Source organism: Amphiprion ocellaris, chromosome 14 (assembly GCF_022539595.1).
Source record: "Amphiprion ocellaris isolate individual 3 ecotype Okinawa chromosome 14, ASM2253959v1, whole genome shotgun sequence".
NCBI lineage: Eukaryota > Metazoa > Chordata > Actinopteri > Pomacentridae > Amphiprion > Amphiprion ocellaris.
Genome location: NC_072779.1, coordinates 19,982,163 through 20,009,964, shown reverse-complemented (window position 1 = coordinate 20,009,964; position 27,802 = coordinate 19,982,163). Strand labels below are relative to the sequence as shown.

Below are 27,802 nucleotides of genomic sequence, written 5' to 3'. Positions count from 1 at the left end.
TTTTGTTGAAGAGGCAAAATGAAAACTAACCATTACATTTGTTAATAGCTTCCATTTGAAAAATCTCTTTTAACTTTTTTGTTTCTTTGCATTTGTGATGGCTGTTAATCAAACTCCTGGATTTAATTTTGATTTGAAAATTATCTATGGTCAGAGGAATTTGGCTGATAATAAAGAACAGGCAGAGATGAGCGTACCTCATCAGAGAGTTAAACCCCTATTAGTTTATCATTGTGGTTTTGCATGTTGCTGTCATTTTATCAAACACTGACAAAATGAAAGGGGCCACATTTAAGAAATAAAAGCAAGGCAGTGAGATTAAATTATTCTGTTCTTTTCCCGAGTGCGTAATGAAAGTTTGACATCAAAACATAACTACCAACTGTGCTTTATTGTCTTTTTTTCATTCTCCCTTTTAAATCATCTTGAAATATTTATAACAATGCAGGGATTATTTTGTAGTTATCATGAAACCTTTTCATTTGCAAACTGAGAAACAGATACGCACATTTCCATTGCACTGTTTGTCAGAGCACGGTTTAGTTTTGTAACCTGCAGGAGCATGGGAGTATTTTCCAAGGGCATAATAGTAACTCTGCACCCATTCAGTCGCTGATCCTCCTGGGTGAAAGTTGAGTGTCCTTATTCCCTCCCCCAGTGAGCCTCCTGATTCGTGATATTGGCTTGATCCTCTTGAGATTCGGAGGACAATGGCCCAGCGCTGGGAGGCTTCACCATACATTAACACTGTATTCAGGCAGAGCAGAGTTAACTCCGTCCTCCATTCATCATGTTTGGAAAATCTTTCCTAAAACATGACACTTTGGCAATAGTTCTGCAGCACGATAATTGTGAAATATAACTTTCACCAAACACTAATTACAGTGTCTATTTATATGCACTGACAATGTGAGTTTTTGAAGTATTACACTGGGTTTTACTGATATCCCCTTATCTTAAAAGTCTTATCCCATTTACAGGTTGACTCCTTTGAATATAAATTTCAAGCTGAGACTCAAACCACATCTGGGTTCAGCAATAGCGTGTTATAAATGCCCATTCCGGAGACTTGGAACTGTAATTATTTTAGGTATTTTGTTAGACACATTGCTGCTTGCTCAGAAGTAATCTGCATGTCTAAAGCTGATTATAGTGACAGTTAAAAAATACAGCTCAAGTGTAACATTATCTCCTTGAAGCTGGTTTTCATCCCAGATGTAGATTATCTATCATAAGTCAGCTCTGATTCTGTTATATGACATGACTTATTTCATTATCATGAACTCCAGTGGCTCTCTTATCCCCCCTCGTCAGAAGGTGTCCTCCCCCTCTGTGCAGCTTGGAGGGCGAGATGTGAAGATCAAGGGGCTGCGTGTTGATCCTAGCTCAGGAATGGAGAGCCTGTGTGTAAAGAGCCTGTCTGTAGACGGGCCCGGTCCTGCTGGAAGCTCCACAACTCCCACACATGCACCCACCCTGTGCCCATTCACAGTTGACTGCCATGTAAAACACATTGGAACTGGGATCGCAGCCCCACGTACTGTAAATAAGATACGTACATGTGCAGCTATTATATAGAGAACTCTGCTTGGCAAACAGATTTGGACACAGGATCAGGGTGTTCCCAGTGGAAGAAGGCTTGTTGTGTGCTCCAGAGGCTGCATGACAACACCTGGCCTGCTGGTCCCACTGGAGCAGCCAGCAGTGCACCAGTCCAGCCCTGTTACCTATACCAGCCCCAAGGTCAAGGTCTGGACAACAGCTCAGTGTTGCCTTTTGTCTGGAGGTGCAGTGGATTCTGAGGGAAACTATACATTACTTTCCCACAGCTGGCTCGGCAACATATCACTTACAGTGTAGGTAATATTTAAGGAAAACAGCCAGTACAGGAAAACTCTGTGTAACTTTAGGATCCTTTTATTTGACTTTAAGAACACATGTTGGATAGCATTTTGTGTGTATGTGTGTGTATCTGGAATATCATGTTGCACTGTGTTATAGTATATAGATCATAGCTATTATATGGATTCCATATTAATAAATAAAATGTGTTTTAGTGTCACAGTGAATTCAGAGCAGCATCTACCCTTTCATTTTAGAGAAAAACTGTTTCATTTCAGGGTGTGTCTGTGACGCAGACACTTCATTTAAGCATTACTAAAAGAAACATTTTCTGTAAGGGCAATTTTCTTCCAAACAAAAGAATAATCAAGCATACATTCACCACAGCTGCGTCCTTGTTTTGTTTTTGTTTGTAGTGAGCGCAAAAGAAAATCATGCAACATGCGCCTTAAGTAAAACGTAGTTTCTGAGTAGATTTTGATGAAAAGCATGGGACACGAACACTTTCAGTAATTATATTAAAACACTTCCTTCAGTCCGCATGTTTCTGCAAGGCATGGACTTTTGAAATCAGCAAATTCAGAACATCTCTTGTTTGATTTTGGTGTTTGGAACCAAAACGCCACTTTTGTACAATCAGTTTGAGTCACTTTATAAAATCAGTTACAAAACATGAATATCTTATGGCCTTTTAACTCTTATCATTATAAATGATAGTAATTGTTGCATAGCTAAATCCAATAAAGAACTACTTCTACAAAATAAAAACATTACTTTTGTAGATTGCCCTGTAAAAAAAGCAGCGTGACTCTTTACAATAGAATAGATAAATATAGATAATATATAAATAGCTGCTGCTGGACAGTGCACTAATAACAAGCTAAATGAAATAACAATAAATAATACAATCAAAAGTATATATATATAGCAAGACTATATTAAGAATTACAACATATGCAAAAGAGGTACAATATATACAATACAGTGTGGGAGGTAAATGAAATCAAATAAAAACCATAAAATAGAATGGATATGGGCAGGAGATTGCACATAAGCAGCATTAGAATCATTAAAAGTGACACTGAAGAAGAAGATAACTGAGGGGCAATTTGTTTTCAATCTAATCCAAAAACATAATTTACTCTGATTTGATGTTGCAGAGCTCAATAATACCTTCACAGTATTAGTGGTGAAAGGAGAACCCTGGTTATTATGGAGCTCGATAGGGAACTTTGAACCTTAGGAATTTATAATGGAATTTTATGGGATAATGATACCAGAGAAACTGTAAAAAATGCCTTTTAAATAAGGTCATTGTAAGGACTATTCATCATCACAGACACACTGTAAGTCACTGCGGCTCCCAACGGGGATATTACGGGACTGTTCGGGAGTATTTCCACTCGGATATCAATCCAGCTACATTGCATTATATCCCCAGTCGTGCTGCTCTGGTCCCGGCGCTGCCTGCTTTCTTATGCTAATGCTGTTCTGACATCAGCAGTGAGATCAAAGCAGGGCAGGGGTACTTTTAGAGCTGAGTCTGCCCCCACTCACACTCACTCACTCACTCGCTCTCCTCCACTCCGCGACCTCCCTCTCTCTCTCACAGAACTCACACTGACCGACACACCATGCGTACCTGTCCGGAGCTACTCTACCAACCCGTGCTGGATTTTACGCATTCATCTGGCTGATAGCGACACAGACAGCAGCTCTCTGAAAGGATCTACTGAGATTTTCTCTTTTCTTTTTGGTCTTCTTTCTCCTGTTGGTTTATTGAACAGAGGAAGCGGAGCGCCGCGGCAAAGGTGAGGAGAAGTTTGGTTTGGCTGCAGCCCTGACGGCGCGCTGCGTAAAAGTCTAGGATCGGAGGAACAGGAGTTGTTGCTCTTTTGTGCTGGAATAACAATATTGAAAGAAATTTACATAGAATAATTTAAGACAGGAAAAAACGCGTGATTGCTGTTTAAGTCCACATAATTATGATTATTAAGCGTTTTAATTTTCGGGTTAAAATCACAACTTCAGCGCATCAGATTCGGACACTTTTGCCTTCAGAGTGACTTTAAACATTTGTCTGACTTGCAAACAGTGGTGTTGCAATATTAATATATTTATGATAAAATGTCAGTCCGACTCTGCATGTTAGACTGCACCAATCCGAGTCCACTGATCGTTTGGAAACATGACCGAGCTTATCTAGTTTGAGTCTTTATCGGCAAACAGGAGCTGCCATTAGAGCCACTTAAGCCAAACACAAAGCAGTAAATCTGTTGGAGCTGCAGATAGGAGTGTGTGAGCAAACACAGCGGCAAAACACTCACATTCTGTTTAAGTCACAATAAATAACTTCTTTTTTTTTTTTTTTTAGTATTTTACCCTAGAGTTCAGCCTCTGTGGTGCTTGTAAAACGGTGACAGTGCTTTCAGCTGGGCTCACTTGACTGATTAATATCACACAGTTTCGAGCAAAGTTTCGGCCAATCAGCGCCGAGGAGGAGCTGCTTTCTAACAGGCACATTATCAGCTACCTGCGGTGTGAAGGAGCTCACTTTAAGCCGCCTTCAAAGACGCGTTTTATCTGCACAGATCTGATAAAGCTCCTGATGCGCTGCCCGCAAACTACCGCCTTCATCCGCGCTCATCCGAAATTCTTTCCATTTTTTTTTCCAGCTGAGGTGAAACTGAATTACAGGCGCTTTCAAACGGACTACTTTGTGGAGGGAAATAGGCCATCCTCGGCTGAATGAGTCTGCCCCAAAGTTTAGCAGAAACTGGTGTGATTGTATAACCTGTAACCTAAATATTTCATCCCCGTAAAGCTCATCCAAATGTAATATCCAAAATATAACGGTAAGAACCCAAATCTATCACATCTGATGTAATGACTAATTTAGATCACAAAACAACATAAAGTAGAAAACATTTGTGTCTGCCTACAGATACAGAATGAGTGACTAAACAGTCAAGTAAAATGTGCTTTTTGAAGGTTTTACTGCAATTACTTTTGTCTCCAGTCTGTTTATTTGCTTGCAAATAGAGGCTTTAGTGTTGTATCAATGTGGATTTTATTTCGCGCATGTTTGAACGGATGTAACACTGTAAGAGAAGAGTTCAGCAACTATTTCTGAGGAAGCTTATTTGAGTTATTTTCTCTTTGTTATTTAATGTGTGAGATTGTTGGCCTAGGATTGGGATGCGATTACTGAATCAAGAATTCAGATTTTTCTTTCATTCTTTTAACAAATTGAAAGTGCGGCTTGGCCTGTTTTTAAATGAGGTCTCGACGTTGTAAGGTTTTCAGAGCTCACACAAAAACTTACACTGGATTATTCACCCAACCGCAAAAAAAAATCGTTCAGTTCTTCAAATGTTACATCTGGCCCGCCGTAGCACAGCTGAGTCATTGATATTATTTCTATGATTTAATACAGGATCTTGCAGAGGAGGCCGTGCCATGAGAGCTGACCTTTGAGTCTGAGCCAAGAAGCCCACCAGCCCTTCCTATCTGTGTCCTGTGTGAACCGGAGCCACTGTCCAACCATGAGGAGCAGCTCTCATGCCCTGCCTCTTGGTGTGCTCACGGCTCTGCTGCTGTCTCAGGTCTGCTCCGGCATCAAATGGCTGTAAGTATTCTGAGGAGTGCTGCCGTCTCATTCTTTTGCCATTTTTACACTGCTTTGCATTTGAACGGTGTCAAAGCAGACGACGTCATAAAGATACACGGTATTGCGTGGCTCTTCGCTGCCTGTTTTATGGAGTGGTGGACCCATGGCAGCTTTAAAACGGGCCCCAACATTCTTCAAGTTGCTCCTGATCAAGGGAGAGACTGTGTTCTGTACATGTTCATCTGATGGAGGGGACGGCAGATTAGCTGGCGCTTCTTAAGAGCCAAAAGTGCTTTGTTTTTTTAATTTTAAAGTAAAAAGAGGGGGTGTGTGAGTTTCAGTTCACAGATCGAATTTATCTCCTGCCATATTATAATAAGAGAAAGAACCGAAAATAAAATCGGGATGACAAGGCGTCATGGTGGCACAGACAGCGCCACTGATGTCACTGCTTTCCCTGTGTAGTCTAGTGAGGCCTCAAATCCTAAAAACAGCGGCTGTAGTAGGAAATCGAGATGCTGCAAATGTTGACAAAAATGTTGACTGCTCATACGGAGTACCACACTGTTTTTTATGGCAGCGTAAACGCAAACAATAATTTTCACCATAATTCTGGAAAGTCCATAAAATTCCCAGGTCGCTATTTTTTTGAATTTGTGTATGTTTCAGTTGAGTGTTTAGTATTCCTATAAACCGCTGGCGGTTTTCTTCTCAGTTTGCGTGTTATGGTGTGTATTTGTTTTATCCCCTGTGCTGATCACTGGGAAAACATACCTTTCCACATTGCGGCTTCTTATCGGAATGAGAGGTCGTAATACTCGCAGTGGGAACACTTGAGCAGATGTGCCCATGAAAGCTGGGATGGCATGTGCTAAATCTAGGTATGAAGTCTTACAGTCTTGATAATTCACAGCGGTGCAATACAAAACAGATGAGGCTGTAAACACCTGTGAGTGCTGGGTTACTACGAGCCCAGTGGAGTCACAGCTTATCATTGGGCACCAACTGGCGGCCCCTCAGCCCCTAATGCAAAACAGGCCAAGGTGCAGGCGGCGTAGCCTGGTTCTCACGAACTCTGAACACAGTGCAAAATACTGAAAGCAGAGATCAGAGCTAAACTGCTTCGCCTGTGGTTTATCTATTTAGTTAATCCCTAGTAATTTCAAATTGTTGAAATCAAAGTGTTCACCTTTTAATAGTTGGAAACAAATGATTCACGTCAAACTGAGGCCACCGAGGGGAACGTTCCCTGTGGTGGAAAATTCAGATGCTGATGGATCTATGCACTTTTTCATCTGACTGTGGACCAGAATTTAGTAAGGATTTTGTTTTTTATTTTTTGGCATATCTTGAGGCCTCTTCTGTGCTTTAACAAAAGAAAAGTTTTGTGCCAAGAACGTGTCACTTGTATTTTATAAATCCGCAGCTGACTTTCCTTTGGGATTTTTACTGTGATAAGATGGCTCTTTGCTGCAACGCACGCCAAAATATTTCCCAGCCTGAAGCATTATCTGTTTCGGTTTTTCAATCTTTTGTTAAAATGTGATGTCTTTCACGGGCTTGAAATGCGCATACACTACAACCCCGAATTTCTAAAACAGGGACTGCAAATAAAACTCCCAGCATACTTTGTTTTTCTGTAAACATGACAATTTCACAAGTCGTGAAACAAAAATACATTATTACGCAATCAGCACTGTTGCCGTCACCGCCATAATTAAGGGAATATGGGCTGTATAATGTTTACTGACCTAAAGCTTCTTGCCCTCTTGCAGAGCACTATCACACACTCCTGCATCTTTACACATCAACCAGACCCAGCACTGTAAGCAGCTGCCCGGCATGGTGTCCTCACAAGCTCAGCTGTGCCGCAGCAACTTGGAGCTCATGCAAACCATCATCCAGGCTGCCCGAGAAGTCAAGAAAACGTGTCAGAAGACCTTCACTGACATGCGCTGGAACTGCTCCTCCATCGACATTCCCGTTGATGCCCCGAAGTATCGGCCAGACCTTGACCGAGGTATACTAATGGACAGTTTATTTATGCGTACATGTTAGCAGGACTGCTGTCTAAAGAACTCTGATGCAGAAATATGCTGCTTTCACAAATGATTTCTGGTTTAGGATGATATGTTCTCATTTTTCCACTTTTCTGCTGCCAGCCAAATTATTCCATCATTTATTTCTGAGGAGCCCTCGCCAGGGACTTATACTGAAGCTGTTAAGTGACATCACCCCTCTGCTCTGCTCCAACATATGTACTTTCTGTATGTTATAATAATTGGTTTGTAATTTCTCGAATCCACAGCATTTTCAGATTGCACGCCTGTTTGCATTGCAGTCTGACTTAGCTTTTTCCTTTGCCAATATGACCTTGAATTAGACAGAAGCAGTTGCTGGGTTGTGGGTGGGGATGGGGGGTTGCTCCCCAAAAAGGACATGGCTGCTATTTGCCAAATGAACAGTCTGCACTGAACAGGAAATGGCTCATCTCTGTCCAGGGATGGCTTTGATCTAACCAGCCCACGGTCATACATGATTTCTTCCCTTACTTCCAATTGCTCCTCGGCTTTTCACATATGTGCTTTCTATGTGCACACATCACTACCAATTACATCAACGCTCGCTCTGCATTACAACATTAGCAGTGATGTTTGATAGATACGTTTTGTGCCCTGGGTCAGTTGTTTTTTTTTCTCAGAGACAGAAGACAGGCAGAGAGCGAAATGGAGAAATAGGACAGATGGACAGCAGAGGAGCTGATTATGAAACAGAAGTAATTTGAGAACTTTGAGTGGATGTTTTGATTTTTTCATTCAGTGTAATAATTTTTCATCACTGGAATCCACTGTAACCAACATCTGTTAAAGCTGACCTCATTCATCGCCACGCTAGCACTTTCGCATACATTACAATAAGTGATAGTAGTAGAGCAGCAGCTTGTCTAAATAAAATGAAAACTTTCAGCTTTTGGCAGGATATAAAGCACACACATCCAACTACTCAAAAACTGGTAGCATTCTGCATTATGTAAATACCATTTCATATATTACATTTTTGAATCGGCAAGTATTTTCCTACTAACAGCTGCTAAAGCTGAATTGTCACTTACCTGATTAGTTGTAATATCCTTCAAGCAAAACTGATAAATGTTGGCTATTCCCCAGCCTCTAAATTGTGAGGATTTGCTACTTTTACTTGTCTTATGTGATAGTACACTGGGTCTTTTAGATTTTCAGACAAACTTAGGCATCTGATGGCATTACATAGGGCTTCAGGCACTTCACCATATTTTGTATTAATTTAGTAGACGTAATAAACCAAACAATACATCAAAAAAAAGATCTGCAAATTAATCGTCAGAGAAGATAATTGTTAGTTTCGGTCCTAATAACTGTTTTTAACCAGTGAATGTAATTTGTGCTTCACTTTTATCTTCGAACTCAGGAGACAGTTATCAGTGAATAGCCTTGATGTCTGTTAGTTTACAAGGCCAAGGCCTAAAGACTCTGGCATATTTCCTTTGTACCTGCAGTGTGTAATTAGGGTTTCACTATCTGTTTTCATCAGGAACAAGGGAGGCTGCATTTGTCTACGCCCTCTCCGCGGCAACCATCAGCCACACCATAGCACGGGCATGCACGACTGGGGATTTGCGGCTGTGCTCGTGTGGCCCTATTCCTGCCGAGATCCCGGAGCCTGGCTATCGCTGGGGAGGCTGCGCTGACAACCTGCACTACGGTTTGATCATGGGCTCCAAGTTCTCTGATGCTCCAATGAAGATGAAGCGTTCCGGGTCCCATGCCAACAAACTGATGCACCTGCACAACAGTGAAGTTGGAAGACAGGTGGGCAGTCTGGACGGATTGTTGGCAGTCTTAAAACAAAATGAAAAATATATCGGTTTGGTGCCATATTTAACAGTCTCATATAGTAAGTTAATCTCCATGTCCTCTGACTTCATTCCTAGGCGCTGAGAGATGCACTGGTGATGAAGTGTAAATGCCATGGTGTGTCTGGATCATGTTCAATAAGGACCTGCTGGAGAGGCTTGCAAGACCTGAGGGAAATCGCCATGGACCTGAAGACCAAGTACCTGTCGGCCACCAAAGTGGTCCACCGGCCCATGGGGACACGCAAGCAGCTGGTACCCAAAGACATTGACATCAGGCCGGTGAGGGAGAACGAGCTGGTCTACCTGCAGAGCTCCCCGGATTTCTGCACCAAGAATGAAAAACAAGGCTCTGTTGGCACACAGGACAGGTGAGACAGCCAGTCACACACTCTTTCACTCTAACTGCATGACAAAGAGGGGGATATTGTGTAGTGATGGTATTTCCCTATTGTTTGAATGTAGATTTAATAGCATGACTCAATCAATTCTGGACCAAAAAAAGGAAATGACCAATCCTGAATGTCTGCTCATCCAGGATGTTGACTCAAGTGGAGTGCTGGTCTTCCTGGTGGCACTGTTTAGTTTACAGGCTGGCTGATAACGACCAGTGGCCCCTGAGAGTGCTTCGTCTGTGGCTTGTCTGAGCATGTGCCGCTGAAAAGGCCACTGTGACTGGAGTCCTTGTCCTGCTATCTGCAACAATTACAAATGCGGTTATTCTTAGGACGGAGTGCACTCAAGCTGATATTGATTTGAGAGGGCCACACAAACAGGGAAATACTTAATAGTCCCCCAAAGATAAAGGTTTACTTGCACCATTCCACTTCAGTGTTTTAGTTGGGATGGTTGTGCTTTGTGACAAGTTGCCAGGCAGTAAGGAGCCCATATGTCTGAGGGTCGGACTCATGCTGAGATCTGGCTAACCAATAATCAGATAAATGCGTCACAAATATGCAGTGGTATCTCATTGAATTTCCCACATATGGATAACTGTATTCCAGAGAAAGATAGGCCATGAGCTTTATTATTTTGGTTTGAATTACATGGCTTTAGCGGCTCATTTTAAGGGTGGCAGAAGGGGTTGTTGAAGTCTCTCTGGTAATATAAAAAATTAATTTCATATAATTTTGCCGGCCTTACCCCACTGATCATCTGTCAGCTCATTAATCCACACACATAACACTTCACAAGAATACGCGTAGTTTTGTGTGTCCAGCACAACAAACTACAGAATGCAGTCTTGGTTGTGTGAAGTCACAGTGGATAAAAAAAAAAAGGCACCAAATGGCGCATGATGTTTGTTATAAATGTTGCACATCATATGACTGTCATATCATGTGTCCCTCTGCCTTGTGCCACTGTACAGATAAGCGGAAGATATGCTTTATGTCACGAACACTCACTGTGCCCGAATCACCATCTGCAGCTTGATAACGCAGCAGTCGCACAGCCACAACAATAGCTCTGCTGCCAAATCACCATTTGCTGTCTTTGCACGAATGTATGATGTCTAAGCATGACATTTGCGAATGTGAGTGTGCATGCGAGGTATCGATTATTACCATTTGTATCGGAGAGATTCTCTGCTTCCCCACATCAAAACATTCACTCGCATAGTCGCAACACCGTCTGCTTTGCCACTACATTCTTACTAGTCATTTCTTGCTCACCGGTGGCCACTGGATTTTGTCAGCTTTTTTTACACTTGAATTGTCCTGGCTCATGTCTGTTTTGTCAGCTCTGACCCTTAAACCACACCAGACAGCAGTTTTTCTGACTAACAAGAGAATCTGGGGCAGGAAAGTGATTTTTAGCAGCAGTCCCTAATGCATAAAGTGTGATCACTGGTCCAAAAGCGTGTCATGTCCCTGTGCTTTGGTCTTAAATTGCATTAGTGTCTCTTCCTTAAACCAGCAGATGTGACCTATAGAATGTGTACTACTTTCCTCTTGCTCCACTTGCAGCACAGAAGTGATATAACAAGATCCTGCTCTTGACAAAACATAACTGTGTGGGGGTTTCTGTCTATTTGCCAGCTCCCACCGTTGTAATAAACCTGTCTTACATTCTCAATGACTCTTGTCCCTCCTCCTCCTCCTCCTGCTTCACTCCTCCTCCTACTTCACAGCCATCAGCTCAGCGGCTCTCTCACCCAACTGGTCATTAACACTCTGCCATCATAAAACAAAGCAATTATGTGTAAAGGGCGAGCTAAAGAGAGGGAGGGCGGCCCTGTGTATTCAGTGTGATTTATGGCAGGGCTATTCTCTGCACATTCAAGATGCCCCTGGCTTCTGAAATAAGAGGCACCCACCGCCCAAAGACAACGAAACAAAAAGAAAATGGAAGAAAAAAGTGTCTGGGAGAGGGAGCGAACAAAAGGTGAAAGCACATCGGTCGGTCAAGCCCTTTTAAAGGACTATTGTAGACTCTTGACAGGTTGCAAAATTATGCAAAAATGTTTTAAAATGAAGCTGTAAATTTAATTGTCTTGAGCAGGAAAGCAAGCTGGAACCTCGTCAGCTTTCATGGCTGTCGTTTGGTACAAAGTTTTGCCTCCTTTTTCTTTACCATGGTTGGGAAAATGCATTAGTTCAACACCAAACGGAATGAAAGACAAGCTTCATGTCTTCTGTATTTTTTTAGGCAGTGCAACAAAACCTCGGCTGGCAGTGACAGCTGTGACCTGATGTGCTGTGGCCGCGGCTACAACCCGTACACGGAGAAGCTGGTGGAGCGCTGCCACTGCAAGTACCACTGGTGCTGCTACGTAACCTGCAAGAAATGCGAGCGGATCGTGGAGAGATACGTTTGCAAATGAGTCCCTGCCGGCCCCACCAGCGGTCCTCCACTTTGTACCCAGCCACCCAAGGCTACAGATTAACCAAAGCACTACAATAGCAAGGCTTACTTTTGTTTTAAGCTTTAGCATGCGTATCTCAACGAGAAGTGGTCTATTCTTGTCAGTATCCTTTTTGTATCAAATCTCCAAACTGCCCGTTGAGCGTCTAAGCTTTTTTTGCTTCACAAACGTGGATGTGGAGAGTGTGATGACAATGCCGGTCGGTTCATGTGAAGATCGCCGTCCTCCTGGGTATTTTTCTTTTTCTTGTTAATGATTATACATCCCCTCCAACAGGGATACTGAAAGTCTATTTTATTATATCTCTAATAAAAAGAAATAATATTGGATGTAATGCTGGAGAGGGAGTGTCTACTCTCCTGAGCAGACAAAGACTTATGGTTGACTTCATTCCACGGAAATCGAAGGGTTCTCATGGATCCACACTTTTTTTTTTTTTTTAGGTACTATTATAACTTTTTTCCTCATCAGCCATGGACAGCCGAGGAAAAAGGAACACAAAGGGAACTTCGAGTACTTCTCAATCATGGAGCATTTTTGTGGTTGATGTATTGGACTCTCAACATGTGTCCTGTGTGGATCATGGTATGCCTGCATCCCTGTGGAATGAGAGAAGAAATCTAAGGACTTTGTGAAATGGTGCATTATCTCCTTTTTGTCTGACATGCAGGCAGTTCAAAATATATTCTATTTTTCAGAGCATATGAGCTGAACTCATGGATTTTGTAAACCACTTTTGTGTGGATGTACATACTGTTATTTTGTATACTGAAATAAAGAAAGAAGTATTTATAAAATAATTAAATGATCTTCATCATCATCTTTACACGAATATTGCACGTTTTTCTTCGTTTCTGTAAACTGCACTTTTGATGAAATTGTCTGGCTCATTTTACAGAATTTTGGCAAAGAGAAATTCATAACCTTCCAGACTAATTATTTCCAAATTATGCAACATTTTGTGTAATTGACTTGAAATCCAAGTGTTATAAAATGCCCGTTAACCACAGCTTATAATACACTGTGATTGTAAATCAGCTCGGCACAGTCAGTAATGAGTTGCAGAGTTCAACCTGACAGCCTATAGGGAGCACTCTCTGAATTACCCAAACCCTGGGAAAATGTTTGTTTGGACATTCCACCTCCTCACAAAAGGCCATTGCAAAGGGGCTTTTGTCACTTTTACCACAGCTTTAACACTCAAACACTCATCTGTCTGAGACCCAGACCTCCAATAGACAAACATCAAATTTAAAAAGACAAATCTAATTTACTTTGAGCATATAGCTAGACTGTTGGACTGTTATGTTGGGCTGTTGGCGTGTTGGAGGGAACAGACTTGGCACTGTGTCGAGCCGAGATATTGCCCTCTGACCAGCCTCGTGTTGGTTAAAGTGGTTCTCATGATTTTACACTGACAGAAATAGCTGGGGAAGCTGTAGAGCTCATGCCGTGAGCTCACATGATACATCGCAGCGCCAGCCTGCACAATCTGCACACCCACCGGAGCTGTAGCAATTCCTGACCCCAGCTTGTGGATGCACACAAAAACTACCAAAACAACCCTGTTTACACTGGAAAACTAAGGCTGAGGGGAGTGTTGTCGCCCGTCATTTAGTTTTTAGTACATATTTATGTAGCTGGACTTGTTTCACAGCTGACATTTTTATGTAAATCATTTTGGCTACAAACACTGGTTACGAAGAATTGATTGGCCACATCTATTTATGGTAATGTGGAGAACTGTGACTTCAGATCCAAAGGGAAGATTCGGGCCACACAAACTTTTTGAGATGATGGTAACAATGAGACTGAGTAACTTAACAATGACGTCTTATAAAGATTTGATCAGTGAATGTTGTTGTGTGGGAACCATATAAAATGATCACAACTAAAACCTAAGCGTGGCATTACAGTCATTTCATCACGCCACTAAAGATTAGATACGTCTCTGTCTGACCTGTTTAAATGTGGAAAAGCTGGGCCTGGCCAACTGACCCTCTAAGCAGCCATTGTTATCATTAAGCCGTGCAGCTATTCAGCTGACCTTCGAGTAACCCTTCTAAAATATCTCACTTGGGGATAGTCTACATAAAAAACATTTCATGTAGGGCCTGAATGTGCTGCCACAATGCGAGGACATTCAGAGAGGACACTGTACTGTGGTCTTTTGGTTTGGGGGCAGGGAGGATCTGCTGTGTGCAGGTGAGCGGCGGCTCTGCTCTGGATGCACACAGTCCTGTCCGTCGACAGCCCCAAGGACTCTTCAGTCGCTGGCATTCCTCAGCCTGGCATTTGGAGAGAATAGGTTATGAGTCCACACACTGCTGTCTGTCACTGAGTTCACCACTCCAGAAATGTGAAGCCTCACCTGCTGATTGAGGACTTACACTGTCCTCACTCAAAACAGACTTGGCTCAGCGGATGAAAAAGAGCTCATGAGGACACCAAAGTGCCTGAGTTTGTTAGTGTAACGCACAACTTAATGGATGATACTCTTCACACTTTTGATACATGTCTGTAAAAACAGCACATGCTTTAAAATAGTACCTTTCAAACTTGTCAAATATTCTCTGGAATGTTTACATGTTTGATAAAGCTGAGCTCTTGACCTTTAATTCACTAAATACACAATTGTGCTTTTGCAAATGTTTAAATGAAGTTGAGAAACTGTCCTGGAATTTGTCACACACCAAAACAATACAAAAGTATCACGACTAAACCTAAGCATGACATCATATTTAATCGTGCCTCTAAAGATTAGATAGGCCTCGTCTGACCAGCTTCAATGAGGAAATAGTGGAACTGGCCAACTGACCCTCTGAGCAACCATTGTTATCATTAAGGCGTGCAGCTATTCAGCTGACCTTCGTCTAACCCTTCTAAAATATCTCACTTGGGCATAGTCCACATAATAAAACATTTCATGTAACCCCTGAATGTGCTATCACAATCCAAACCTGTTGTTATTCATTTGCTTCACATTATTTCATTTTTCTATCTGTCAACACAGAGTTGTGGTGGAGCGGAAGGGTGACTGTGTGAGTATTTTGGCCATGAATGGGCTTCCTTTTTGGCTAGGATCAGGTAGAAAACAGCTTTAGAGCAGCCCTCATCCGGGCTATTAAGAACTTTTGTGTCTGAAGCAAAGACAAAACAAAAGTAAAGACAAAAAACGGAACTAATCGCTGCTACAGTTTATGTTTCTTTTCAGTCTTTCTGTTTCTGTCAGAGTATCTAAGTATCTCTCCGTGGTTGGTGTGACCCCATTCGCTCTGTGGGAATTGCCTGGTAATAGAGAAGGAAAAGAGGACTTTAATAGAGAGCAGTGAAAATATCGGGTTAATGTCAGTCCGGACAATATAATGCCAATTGCCTTTGTGCAGCCCGCAGTCTAGATAACTAGCTGTGAAAGAGGGAGACAAAGAATTTGGCCTGAGCGGTAAAGGCTTTCAGATGTACTGACCCGTACTGTAAATGGACTTTTGTGGACTCCACCCCCACCCTCACCCTCCAGCCTTTAAATAGGAACCCAGCAGTATGTGCTGTTAAAGGGCGTTTTTTTTGTTTGTGAGCGTGTGTGTGTGTGTGTGTGTGCGACGTGTGTGTGCATGCGCGTGTGTGTCCTCAGGCATGTTGCTGGGAGATAGCAGATCATGCAAAGCATGCACCTTTCTAGATAATGACAAACCAGTGGAAGGCTGAGAAACTGTGCTACCACCAGGAGTTTGTGGTGTTGTGGAAACTAATTTGGCCAAAGACCTTTAAGTAAAATCTCAGTGGAAAAATTAACATTTAGTGATTTTAATCCTGCATCCCCTATTATTTAATTTTAGAACTGTTTAATGCCATTTACAGCTTGTTTCATTTATTGTATTTTCCATCTTCGCCTCTGTATGTCCAGGTCAATGTATCTATTGTTTTAGTGTTCTTTCATCTTTAGTGAATATTTGACACATTACTATGTATACTTGTATGTTGTTACTAAGAGAAGAAACTCAGCCAAAAAAGCTTTACCTTAACTTTAAATAACTCTTTCAGATTACGTCCTGCTGAAGAAAAACCCTGGAACAGATGTAGTATTCACAACAAAAACAAAGTCAGTTATATCTACTCTAAATATTTTTTAATGAATCTGAGTAAGACAATCCACATGCAAGCAAAGTTGAAGAAACATAAAATGTTTGCCAACATCGGACTGCAATATGACAGTTTAATGGGCTTTCTTTGAACCTTTTTTCTGTTTAAAATAAGGGACTTTTTAGTATTTCTAACAGTATGGTTTGACATTTTAAACAGAAGCAGAGCTGCAGCGCAGACTATTTTTCTGTTATGAGTCAAGGAAATCACAGTAAGTCTGCAATTTAATACAGCACACAAATCAAAATAGTAGATATGCAACTAAGGCTAGCACATTAAGCCAACCAAGCTTCAAAGCTGAACTTTGCAGCAATGCACATTATGTACAATAAAACATTTCTATTATACGGTTACTGTAATGTTTTAAAATCAAATTTGCAGGTTTTGAGTTTTACACCTTACATAAAAGTAGAAGCACATTAGTTTATAGAAGTAAACAACATGCCACATTGTTTAGCATAATAACAAAATTGTTGTAATCTTAAGGTTAAATTGCACTTTTAAATGCAGGAACAGATAAATTTATACTTCTATAATCACAACATAGAGACTATTATTCAGTGCAGAGCCTCAGTATAAGCTACCAAAGACAGGATAGATGAAAAGAGCAGTGAAGTAGGAAAGAGCGAGACTGAATTAATATGAATAAAAGAAACAGCGAGCTAAGTATGCTGGGAAAAGTAAACATTGGTCCATGTAATCACAGTAAATCTGTCCAGGGGGCCGCCAGAGCAAGCTGTGCCCTCAATCGGGGAGTCAACAAACCCAGAGAAAAAACCTGTTAACTAACTAACATTGCTTAGAAGGGTTAAAGAGGGTAGCGGCACGGCTTTATTCAAAGAACATCAGTGAAACACCGCCATGTTTACCCAGTGTCTGGCTGAGTTAAAGTATGTAAACTTCAGCATATAATTCAAAGAGAGAATTCAGGGTCACAAATGTAGAGATGACTTCAATTTTAACAGGTTGTTGCCTGATGTATCGGTGCGGTTGTATCCGGAGAATATGGTTGATGATAGTTTAGCCACAGCTGAATGAAACCTCCCCCTGTTTAAGGCCAGTGAGAGGGCCACTGATGAAAAACATTCACCTAGCCAGCAGCATTCAGATCTGCTGTGATGATCTGATAAACGGAGCAGCCCGGCCCCCCACATCTACCACAGATCAGTTAAGGCATCAGGCCAATTGCCTTTGCAAGGCATTTCACCGCCGTGCATGAAATATTTTTCCCTAGTAATATCCTAATCTAACACGCAGCTGTCACAATGAGTTGACTAATGTCATGTATGAACATCAAAAGACTTTAGTGAATAGCAGACATGAGAAATGACGGGACTTTAAAGAAAACACGAGAACAAAAAAGGAATGTTATGCAAAAATGTGTTCCTATTAACTGGTAAGTTTTGTATTGCTTTTCCATCTGAAACAGTGAGATGATATTCATTGTTCGTTCATTTATTCTGGTTTTATTATTTCTATGAACCGAGGAGGGACATTTTTTTTTATTATTACATCGTTAAAAAAAATTAGAAACATTTGGAATAAACGAAGTGTCCCACTCTGCGCTGATTTGTGGATCTTCATTTGAAGCACAGCATGTCTGCTCCTTTGTTTCCGTGTCCAGATTTAGAAAATAAATGCACAAGTGGATATTGTTGGGAAAGGACTTTGTTTGTCATATATATTGATGTATTGAAAACAGATGTCGGTCTTGTTTATTTCCAGCAAATATTCCGCTCTCATTGTGACTGTGGCCCAAAGGTTAAATGTGAGAATAATTCTTCTTTGAGGTTTTTATTTTGCGTCAGTAAATTCAGCTTTGGTGAAGTATTTTGTTAACCCGGGCAACTTAGTCTGAACACTAAAACATGAGGACAAGTTCAGGCCTAAGTGCTAAAATTGCACCTTCACTTCCTTCGACAGCTACGGTTGTTGAGCGGTTAAATTTGCACACAGTTGTAGCTTAAAAGAGATAGGCCATATGAGCTCAGTGCACAACTCAAATCTCCCCAGATCTGGTTAAATGCCGCTGTTCTCTGAAGTTGTCCAAATGAATGGCTAAGGTATAAAATTCAGACATTTCATCTCTTGCTGCAACTCAAGCGCATCGCAGTAAATCAATCTTGAGTCCTCGCAAATCTTTCAACTTGGGTTCTCATTTAAAAGAACCATTTTTATAGGAAGAAAAAGCAATAGATGTGACGAGGGAATCAACTTTATACACACGCATATTTATTTCAGTCTCCCCTTTATTTGTAACATAAGGGTAATTTTGAGTGGTAGCCAGATTACCCCCTCGCTTTAATTGCTTCCATATTTCTCAGTCTGAGTGAGGTAATACCATTTATTTGGCAAAAGACTGAGTGGGAAGGGCAGCCAGCACAGCCATTATGTGTGATTAGCACTGTTTGCTGCACTGAGTTGATTTGTGAAATGTCTGATTGGTGACACACTTTGTGGGAAAAGAGTACATTTTTTCTCTACTTAAGAATACCAAATTGGAAACTATGTGCCACCATCAATCATCAATAATCTGCTACTGAAATTAAAACAGGTGCTGAAAGACCAAAATGGTACAAATATATTTTGGCTGACAGCTTTTTTCCCCCCAAGTACTCACTATTTCCCAACATGAATGTATTCATGAAAAAAAAAGGTTATCAACACTTGTAGTTAGTTTTGATTGTAAAATCTTTTGCAATCATTCCAGAAACCTGGAAAACAGCAGGTAAATTTAAATAGATTCAGGGTATGTTTACTTTATATCATTCTGTTAATATTAGTTTAAATCTTTTCAATTTGTTATAACATATAAAAGGCGAGTAGCTCAAAGTGCTCTTGTCTGTTATGATAACATCATAACAAACTTCAGCAGGTTAATTCTGAAGATGTAAAAGCACAGCCGTGTCAAGACACCAAAGTCCAGGGGGAGCATTGGTGTCCAAGGGGCAATAAACACTTGGTGAGGGAATAGGTTCTATATTTGTATGTTTATTGTATATATTTATATGTGTGTTTACGATGTTACCATAACCAACAGAAATAATGGCTATAATTATGAAAACAAGACCAAAGATGTACTAAACCAGAATTATCCTCTAATGTAGCAACAAAAACATGTCCTTAGTAATAACCAGCATTTTACTAATCACCAGGGGGAAATTTCTGCAAGACTAAGCTGCACTTCTTTTTTTCCCCCAAAACGACGGCAATGTCTAAAAAACTACATTCCAACTTTTCCTTTGTTTTTGTTAATGTCAAGTTGTTGTAGGTAGTGCTCTGAGCAAAGATAACCTTGTAGAAACACATCTGCTGTGCTGTCTGTGACCTAGAGACCTCAGCCACAGGCCGCAGGTCTATTATATTATACCTGCAGTCTGACGCAGCCTGATTTACTGGCCTCTTTTAGACCTGGAATGGACTCAACCCTCGGCTGGGCTGTTAAATCTGCACAGTGATGTAGTCAACAGGGGAGCTGCACTTCTGCTACACTCAGCCTCAACTCCTCCACATCCAGATACAGCTAGTAGCTTATTTCATCCACACATATACACTGATAATCTCAAATCAATAAATACTCCTCGAAGACTCTCATTAAACCTGTACCAAAGACCCTGTGGCCACACAGCTAAAAATGCAAGTGTGAATACATTCAAGATGCATCAAGGATCCCTTCACAGGTTAAATACACATGAAATTGAACTGTTGGTAAAGTAGGAAAGCATAGTGTTTCCTGTCTGTATTACACATATATATAATGAGAACAGAAGTGTGTTCAAAATTGTATTCAAAGAAACTTAATTCCAGGTCAGGAACTAACAATGGATGCTGAACACTAAACAAATGATTAAGCTCAACAACAAAAATCAACGCAAAAGTTTGCAGCCTTTTTGAGTGATGACAAATTCTAATAAAATTATGTTCAACAAACAAAACTATACTGAGACAGAGGAATTCCCAATTACCAGTTACTTAATAATTGGTAGCAAAAAAATCACAAGAATTCAGGATATCTGCCATTTGAATTATTTTTTTATTTTTTTTTTGCCACAGGTTGAATTTTGTTTAAAATCAATTAATGCAAAAATTTCAGTTTAAATCACACACAGTAGTAATGTGCTATAAATATCAATATTACTAAGCAACACAGTAAAACAAAGTTTGTGACTTAAAAGGTTTATCTAAATCAGTAAATTACAGTTTTTATATTGCAACGATGCATTTTATTACATATTGGTAACAGTTCTGCAGAAGTACTTTTTGAGAGTATACTTAGAGCAACAGTGAACTGAAGGACAATAAACTCTTCGGGTACAAGACAAAATCAATGCCAGCTTACTGCTTTAAACCAGCAATCAAGAAACATTATGGAAAGGATGCCAGTTTTTTCCTGTTTCATTGGCTGGGAACTCAGACGCAGTTGCCGTTTTTGAGTCGTGTTAAAGTTAGATGTGTCTGCAACCCACCCCAAATATGATAGTAATACTGTTTTTCAGATATACACAGCCTCTGGCACATAATATATTCTTATTAGCACAGACTATTCTGTTCTATGTCATTCAATAGTGTGCTGTTTAGCTCACTCTGATCAGAGAATATGTTTACAAGCAGACTATCCTTCGCACACATTACAGTAAGATTCTCTGCAACTGTAGTGAAACTGAATATATTCTGTACATAGAATGAGTAGGTGAGGAAAGACTAATCTTTATTTGAAGAGGAATAACTCAAGAGCCATTACAAGGAGCAAGTAGGTGTGAAGGGTTAAAGCAATTAGCGCACATCTCTGTCACATCCTGCTGGGGAGCACATTTCAGATGTTCTGCCAGTAGACCCATTCACTGCTCATTTCTCCTGTTGCCCCTCTCGTGGCCCTGCTGTGGCCTGCACATTTCCAACTCTTTCTAAATAGTCAAGTCCTAATATTTACTTCTCGCTTTCAAGCCCAGGCAGAGCAGGAGCTGGGCGCAGTCTGTCGGTGCAGGAGAGTGGAGGTGGCAGGAACTGATGCCCTCATTAATTCTACAGAGGGAAACAAACATTTGTCCTTTCAGGGCCTTGTGTGACTTTGTGGAGGGGTGCAGCTGTAGACAGACAGGAGCAGTCTTGTTTGTAGGATTCATGTTTGAACTCTGAAGCTGTGTGTGTGTGTGTGTGTGTGTGTGTGTGTGTGTGTGTGTGTGTGTGTGTGTGTGTGTGTGTGTGTGTGTGTGTGTGTGTGTGTGTGTGTGTGTGTGTGTGTGTGTGGATTCATGAGTATAAGTGAATGACCTGAGCTTGCCTGTTAACACAACAAAAGAACTCGGTGCAGCTGAGACCAGCAGCAGAGCCTGTATCGTTTTGTGTGCAAAATATACCGCGTATTGCGTACATGTTAATAAAAATTAAGCCATCTCAGTGTTTAGCATGCAAATCAGTAAGCTATATCCTAAAAGTTGCATTTTTTTTAACTTTGTAATAATAAGGCTGAGCGTCACTTTTAAAAAATCCACCATAGATTCCAGTCTTGTACTGTCTGTCCTTGCTTTCTCTTATGTTTCTTGCAGTCGCTAACGAGAACAGTGTGACCTCCCTGAGGCACTGCTATTTTTTTTCACAGTATAAGGACAAATAACAATGAATAGGAATGAAATTCCACAGCCATTCACGTAGCTAATGCAGCAATGGAGCTGCATTTAATGTTTATCCTATTCCGGGTAGATGATAAGGAAACTTTTTCTCTCTCTTTCAACACCACAATGGTGCAAAGCTATCTAATTAACACTGTCTCTAAGTGAAGGTATGTGTACGCAATTGTCCAGCTTGTTGTGTCTGTTATTCCAGTATTCCATCCTTGCTCCCATCACCCCATTAATTTTGATAGATTGAGATGATGATGTATGACAGGTTGTTTCCTCTGGCTGACCACTTTTTCTTTTCTCTATCTCTCTCCTCTGTAGTGGAAATAGATTATTTCTGGGGAAGTTGGACAGTGCATTCCAACACGAATCTGTTCCCTAAAGAATTTACATTGCAATCCTTGCTCTGCAGTGCACCATCGCTCACAGCTGTGCTGCTTCAGCAGCCGTGATCATAGATTCAAATCACAGACTCTTGGCCTGTCACATAACCTTTTTGATGGCAAGGTTTATGACAAACACTGAAATCAGCAGCTCTATTTTCCATGAGAAGTCAAATTTGTAAAGGGATACATCAAAAATATCCATCACGACAGAGAAGCTGAGTTACTTTGTCTATGGAAAGGTTCATAGACAGAAACCCTTTCACACAGGGACTGTGTTATAATGCCACTAAGAAGACTTCAGTGAGCCGCCATTTCTTGCCTTTGCTTGTTCAGACTGAACCACAAAAGCTGGTGTAATGTTGCTCCGGTGTGTGCTTTCATGTAGTATGGATCTGGAATCAGAGGCATGACATACAACACAACAATATTGGCGTCTAGTGTGGTGTGTTCCACCATGACAGCTCTCCCTTTCACACAGACGTCGATTTGGTTGTGGGAGTTTTTCTAAGCTGCTGGTCTCAGCCCATTCTGTCCTAACAGCTTAAACACAGAACGGCGAAGCAGGATAATGGCCCTTGGTGCTTGTGTATGTGAAAGGTGATAGGGAAAAAAAGCAGCTCCCCAGAAATTTAAATAGTTTTAAATGACAATCTTAAAACTTTTCAAAATTAAATGAGCATGAAAAAGAATGCTCTTTTCTTTAGTTTTTTTCAGTTTCTCTAATCTGAAATGAGATTTACCCTACCCTCTCTATCAGTAGGTTTCTTGAAGTGTACCTCCAACAGCTGTCAAGGTAGACCCATCACTTCTTAAGTACTTTTGACAGAGAGGACACAGAGAACTTCAAAGTGATGGATGACCTCTTCAGCACAGAGATCCTCACACTTTTCCTCAGCTTGCCAACTGGGGATTAGCACTACAGCCTCGGCTGCTGGCCCCAAATCCCCTTTTAAAATCCTCCGCTAACCTCAGCGGCTCCCCACCACTGTCCTCCAAAAACCAAGCCTCCATCTCACCCCTCCGACCCGGCATCGGCCTCCGGCATTCCTCACCGCATCACATGGCCCTGGAGCTCAGCCGGTGTAGCCAAGGCCGAGAGATTGGAGTACCAGCGCGGTGCCAACATTCCAGCCTGGCGGGCGTTTTGTTGGAGGGATTTCCTGTAGGCTTTCATGCCAGCGTGGTACAATTACTGCTGCTCAACAATCACTGGCTGTGACAGGTGGACACAGGGCCAGGGGTGAAGCATCAATCTAGCTTTGGAGTGGAGGTGCCACTTTGCTCACTGAGAGGCCATTTATATTTGCATACGATTGTTATAGAATGTAACTAAACAAATCAAATAGAGAAACTAGGACTCATGCCCTTAGGGGCTTTTAAGGGCCCTATTAATGTTTTCTTTTACAACAAAGGTTATGTCTTCTTATCAGTTTGATGGTCTAAAGTTGCGCTGCACTTTGACCACACAAGAGCCATATTGGATTTAAATTAGATCATGTTTAGTGCAGATTAAATCAGCCTAGCTCCTCAACTAGGTGCAGCTGTGTGTCCAGCTTTATTTTGGCTAGGGTACTCGAAGAGGCTTTGATGAGAACTGTGGAATGAATCTCTGAATCATTCATCCCTGCATTATTTCCCAGATAGGCCTTTGGTCTATCAGATTGACTTAGCCAGACTTTTAATCGAGGTATTTATATTCTTAACCTTGGCAGTTTTTTGGGTGTGTGTTGGTGTGAGAGGTGTTTGATAGAATGAAAACTGTTAAAAGTTTGCATTTTGCATGTGCACTTTGAGCTGTCTGTGTCACACACACTTTTTATCGGCTGGTTTCTATTGAGGTGAAGGTCAGAGCACAGATGCTACTTAAATGGCTTTAATAGAGGCTGATTAACAAAGGACAAATGGAGGACTGGAGATCATTTGGAAGGCTGAAAAAAGAATAGAAATCCTGCTCTCCATTCATGCATATTTTTTTCTCAGCTCTCAATCATGTCATCCTCTTTCATCTGAAAATAAAGTGAGTAAACCTTTTGTTCACCCTATATTTCCCTCTTTAACTCTTTCAGCTGCTTTTGCTGTCAGTACGTATTTGTTACATTTTTTTAAATTAGATTCAAACATCTGTATCCAATTTCGTTATACACTGTATAATGACAACAAAGCATATTCTATTCTAACATCTTGTAAAAGGAAATTATTCTTCTTTAACAGCATGTCAGTTATTTTTGCAGGAGCCAAATAGATTCTGGGAAGAAGTATGTCCAAACAAGACCAGGGTTACTGAGGCACTTGCATTGTGGCGGTGCTGGGATACGAGAGATTATTTGCAATGACACTTTTAGTCCGAAGCTAAATTCTTGGTTGGAGGGTGTAGCGGAAGAAATTATCTGTCTGTGCTGCCACCAGATGGGAAAAAGAGATGCTTTGGCCTTGAAGCTGAGAGGGGCTCATGAGATGGTCCCCACATGAAAGCCCATGTCTGGGTCTTTGCTTTAATCACTGCTGGCCTTGGCTGGAAGGAACCATTTCTTGTCTGTACGTTTGGAAGCTTAAGCTGCATCTTTGTTTTCTACTTTTATGCTGATAAATATTTGGCTGTAGCTACTTTTAGTGCAACCCGCTCTTCATATGTGACGTGGCAGACATGTTCATATGGGAGGGTTGAAACTGACCTGACTGAATGGAGGACAAACTGACAAAACGACGAAACACCTGTTGATCTTTAGTTATTGGAGAGGCACTGATCCTTTTGATGGCAGTATCCGATTATAAAGAAATTCCACATTAGCTGGACCGCACTTGTTTACATTTAGATGTTGCTCTAACTGGAAGCTATAGTCATTCTGCTAGAATCAATTACCACGTTCAGAGCTGCGGCTGCTGCTAATAAAAGCTCAATGAGTGAGAAAGCACCCTGGTTCTACATGGAGTGATGTGCCAGGGAATCAAACTAGCGTACTTCCTCCTTCTCCACATGCCTGAGCAATGTGTCTGAGCAGCCATCGCCTGCACATATGATTTATGAGTACCTATGCACCATGCTCCCTTTGCCTGAATTTGCACAGCCCAGAGGACAATGTTATTAAACAAATCAAGGTGAAAAAACTGAACATTAGTCTCGAGGCCTTGAGAAAACTCTTACTTGTTTTAGGAGAATTCGCGTTTTTACATTAGTGGTTTTCTTACATTAATATCTTTCCCCTCTCCACGTCTCTGAGTGTTTCTCTTGTGGCTCTTTGTGCTCAGCCTTTTTCTTTCTCTGAACGCTCTACTGACCTTGCACTTTCCTTGTTTCCCTCAGCGCTGGGTTGCAGCAGCTGGTCTGGCAGCACTGGCCTCTGACTTGCCTCCATGGGGCCGTGATCATTTCCTGTGCGCCCCTCTGCCCTTTCTCTTGCTGACAGTGGCTCTAATCCCTCTGGCTGCACTCTGCCTGCCAGCAGTGGGAAGCATTATTTCTAAAATGGAAATCTTTACCTGATGGACAGAATTTTTCCTTCAGTCACGTTCCTCCAAGAATTAAATGAAAACCTTGCAACACAGCAGGAGCTTTTAGTGCAAGTAAAAGTTAAATGCAGTGTAGTAAAAATTTCTATCATAACCAAATAAAATTAACAAGAACCATTTGGATGTCAATGAACAGTCTAAATAATGTCACAATTAGTTTCATTGTCTTGACATTAAGACACACTGAAACTGGCAAAAAACTGGTGACACTGACTTTGATAAAGGAAGATATATGTTGCCAATATTGGTGCTAACACACCTACTACTGCTTATGAGGAAGAATATGTTGTATTACTTTAATTCATCCTAAAACTAAATGTATTTGCAATGCCAAGTTGCTTCCCTTTGCAAATGCTTTTTACCTCACTGACAGACAGCAGTGTGTGGCTACTAGAAGTATTAAATCAGAACTTGTGGAAACTGCAGTGTCCCACAATGCTCTGCCTTTTCTTACACCAATTAACCCTAATATAGCTCTTAGTCCAAGATCTTCATTAGAGTCAAAAATACTCATTTTGACATTCTTGTCATCTCTGCTATGTGGAGAAAGAATCAGAGTACAATTGTTGGGGAATTTAGATCGATGAGGAGCTGGGTATGTCTAAACTGCTGACCAAATTACAACGAAAACTGGTTTCTTTTACCAGCATAAATCATGTTTACGACAACATTGTAGAAAAACTTATTTGCTTATTTACTTTTCTGTCAGTGTTGGATTAGGGTGCATGCCTCAGCTGTGACTCTTAACCTCTTAGAAACTTTTCATTTCTTTGCATCAAAATTTATTATTGATGATAGTTATAATACTCATCACTGAGTGACTTGCTAAGGTTGGGTGGTCTTCCCTCTCTGTAAGGCCTGACAGACATTAGCTTTATTTATTTAGAAGGCCGTTATTGTTTTGTGCCCTCTTATACTTTTTCATTGCCGTCTTTCAATGTCATTCCTTATCATACATGGTCAAATGACTGGATTAGACTACAGGTGCTGCTTTTCCTAAGTTAGGAAATGTGCACCTGCAACCTGGAAAAACCTGCAGAAGAATCAAAGCTTTATTAAGTTTTTGCTATATTATATTTGTTTTTATTATTTTACTTACTCTGCCTCCTAATATTTTGTTTGTTTCTATTATCTAGTTTCTCATTTGTGTGTCTAAATCTTTTATTTTTTTACTTGGCAACACTCAAATGTCTTCTGAGTCTAAATAAAGGCTCAATACATGAATGAATGAAAATAATGATTTTACATGGATAACATACGTTGATCTTACAAAATATAAAGCATGGTTTCAGACACAATTGGATATAACTATCCATACCTTGTTTTTTGTCTGTTTTCCTCTGCTATCCTTTTCTCTGTCTCCATGCCAAGAGAGTGAAAACCCTACATTGTGCAATTATTAATTAGACAAATAAATAAATAAATAAATAAATAAATAAAATGATAATCAATTAAAACAAACAAACAAACAAACAAACAAACAAAGTAAATCTAAAAGAATATACTTATAAAAATCAATAGGTTCCCATCATGGGGACTGAGGGAATCCTTTATTTATTGGGTTTTTGTGCATGTATTTGTATCTAAATTTGTCAGGTTAATCTCCATAGCTGGCTTTAACATTAGCCGTAACATTTAAATTTGTTACATATTATTATTTTTATTATTATTATTGTTATTATTATTATTATTATTATTATTATTATTATTATTATTATTATTATTATTATTATTATTATTATTATTATTATTAATAATATTAATAATAATAATAATAATAATAATAATAATAATAATAATAATAATAATAATAATAATAATAATAATAATAATAATAATAATTTGCATAGCACTTTTCAAAAACAAAGTTACAAATGACTTTACAATCAAACAACTGTCAAATTAGGCAGAAAATTAAATCGAATTCAAACAAATAAATCA

The 27,802-nt window shown here is 40.4% G+C and overlaps 1 protein-coding gene across 2 annotated transcripts; it reads left to right on the top strand.

Annotated features, from left to right (window-relative positions):
* Positions 1-3,394: 3,394 nt before the first annotated feature.
* Positions 3,395-13,042, top strand: wnt11 (wingless-type MMTV integration site family, member 11). 2 transcript variants are annotated; one of them, XM_023281858.3, is made up of 6 exons: positions 3,395-3,653; positions 5,279-5,470; positions 7,228-7,472; positions 9,023-9,300; positions 9,423-9,715; positions 11,994-13,042. In XM_023281858.3, exons 2-6 carry the CDS (start codon positions 5,388-5,390, stop codon positions 12,166-12,168), a joined length of 1,074 nt encoding a protein of 357 aa, XP_023137626.1. In that variant the 5' UTR covers positions 3,395-3,653; positions 5,279-5,387; the 3' UTR covers positions 12,169-13,042. The 2 variants fall into 2 exon arrangements, with proteins under 2 accessions (XP_023137626.1, XP_023137625.1); XM_023281857.3 differs by lacking the exon at positions 3,395-3,653 and adding an exon at positions 4,426-4,697.
* Positions 13,043-27,802: the final 14,760 nt, after the last annotated feature.

Coding starts and splice junctions, on each gene's coding strand:
- wnt11 (XM_023281858.3), top strand. CDS start 5,388: ATGAGGAGCAGCTCTCATGCCCTGCCTCTTGGTGTGCTCACGGCTCTG. Junction 7,473..9,022: donor TCGGCCAGACCTTGACCGAG/GTATACTAATGG, acceptor TGTTTTCATCAG/GAACAAGGGAGGCTGCATTT. Junction 9,716..11,993: donor TCTGTTGGCACACAGGACAG/GTGAGACAGCCA, acceptor GTATTTTTTTAG/GCAGTGCAACAAAACCTCGG.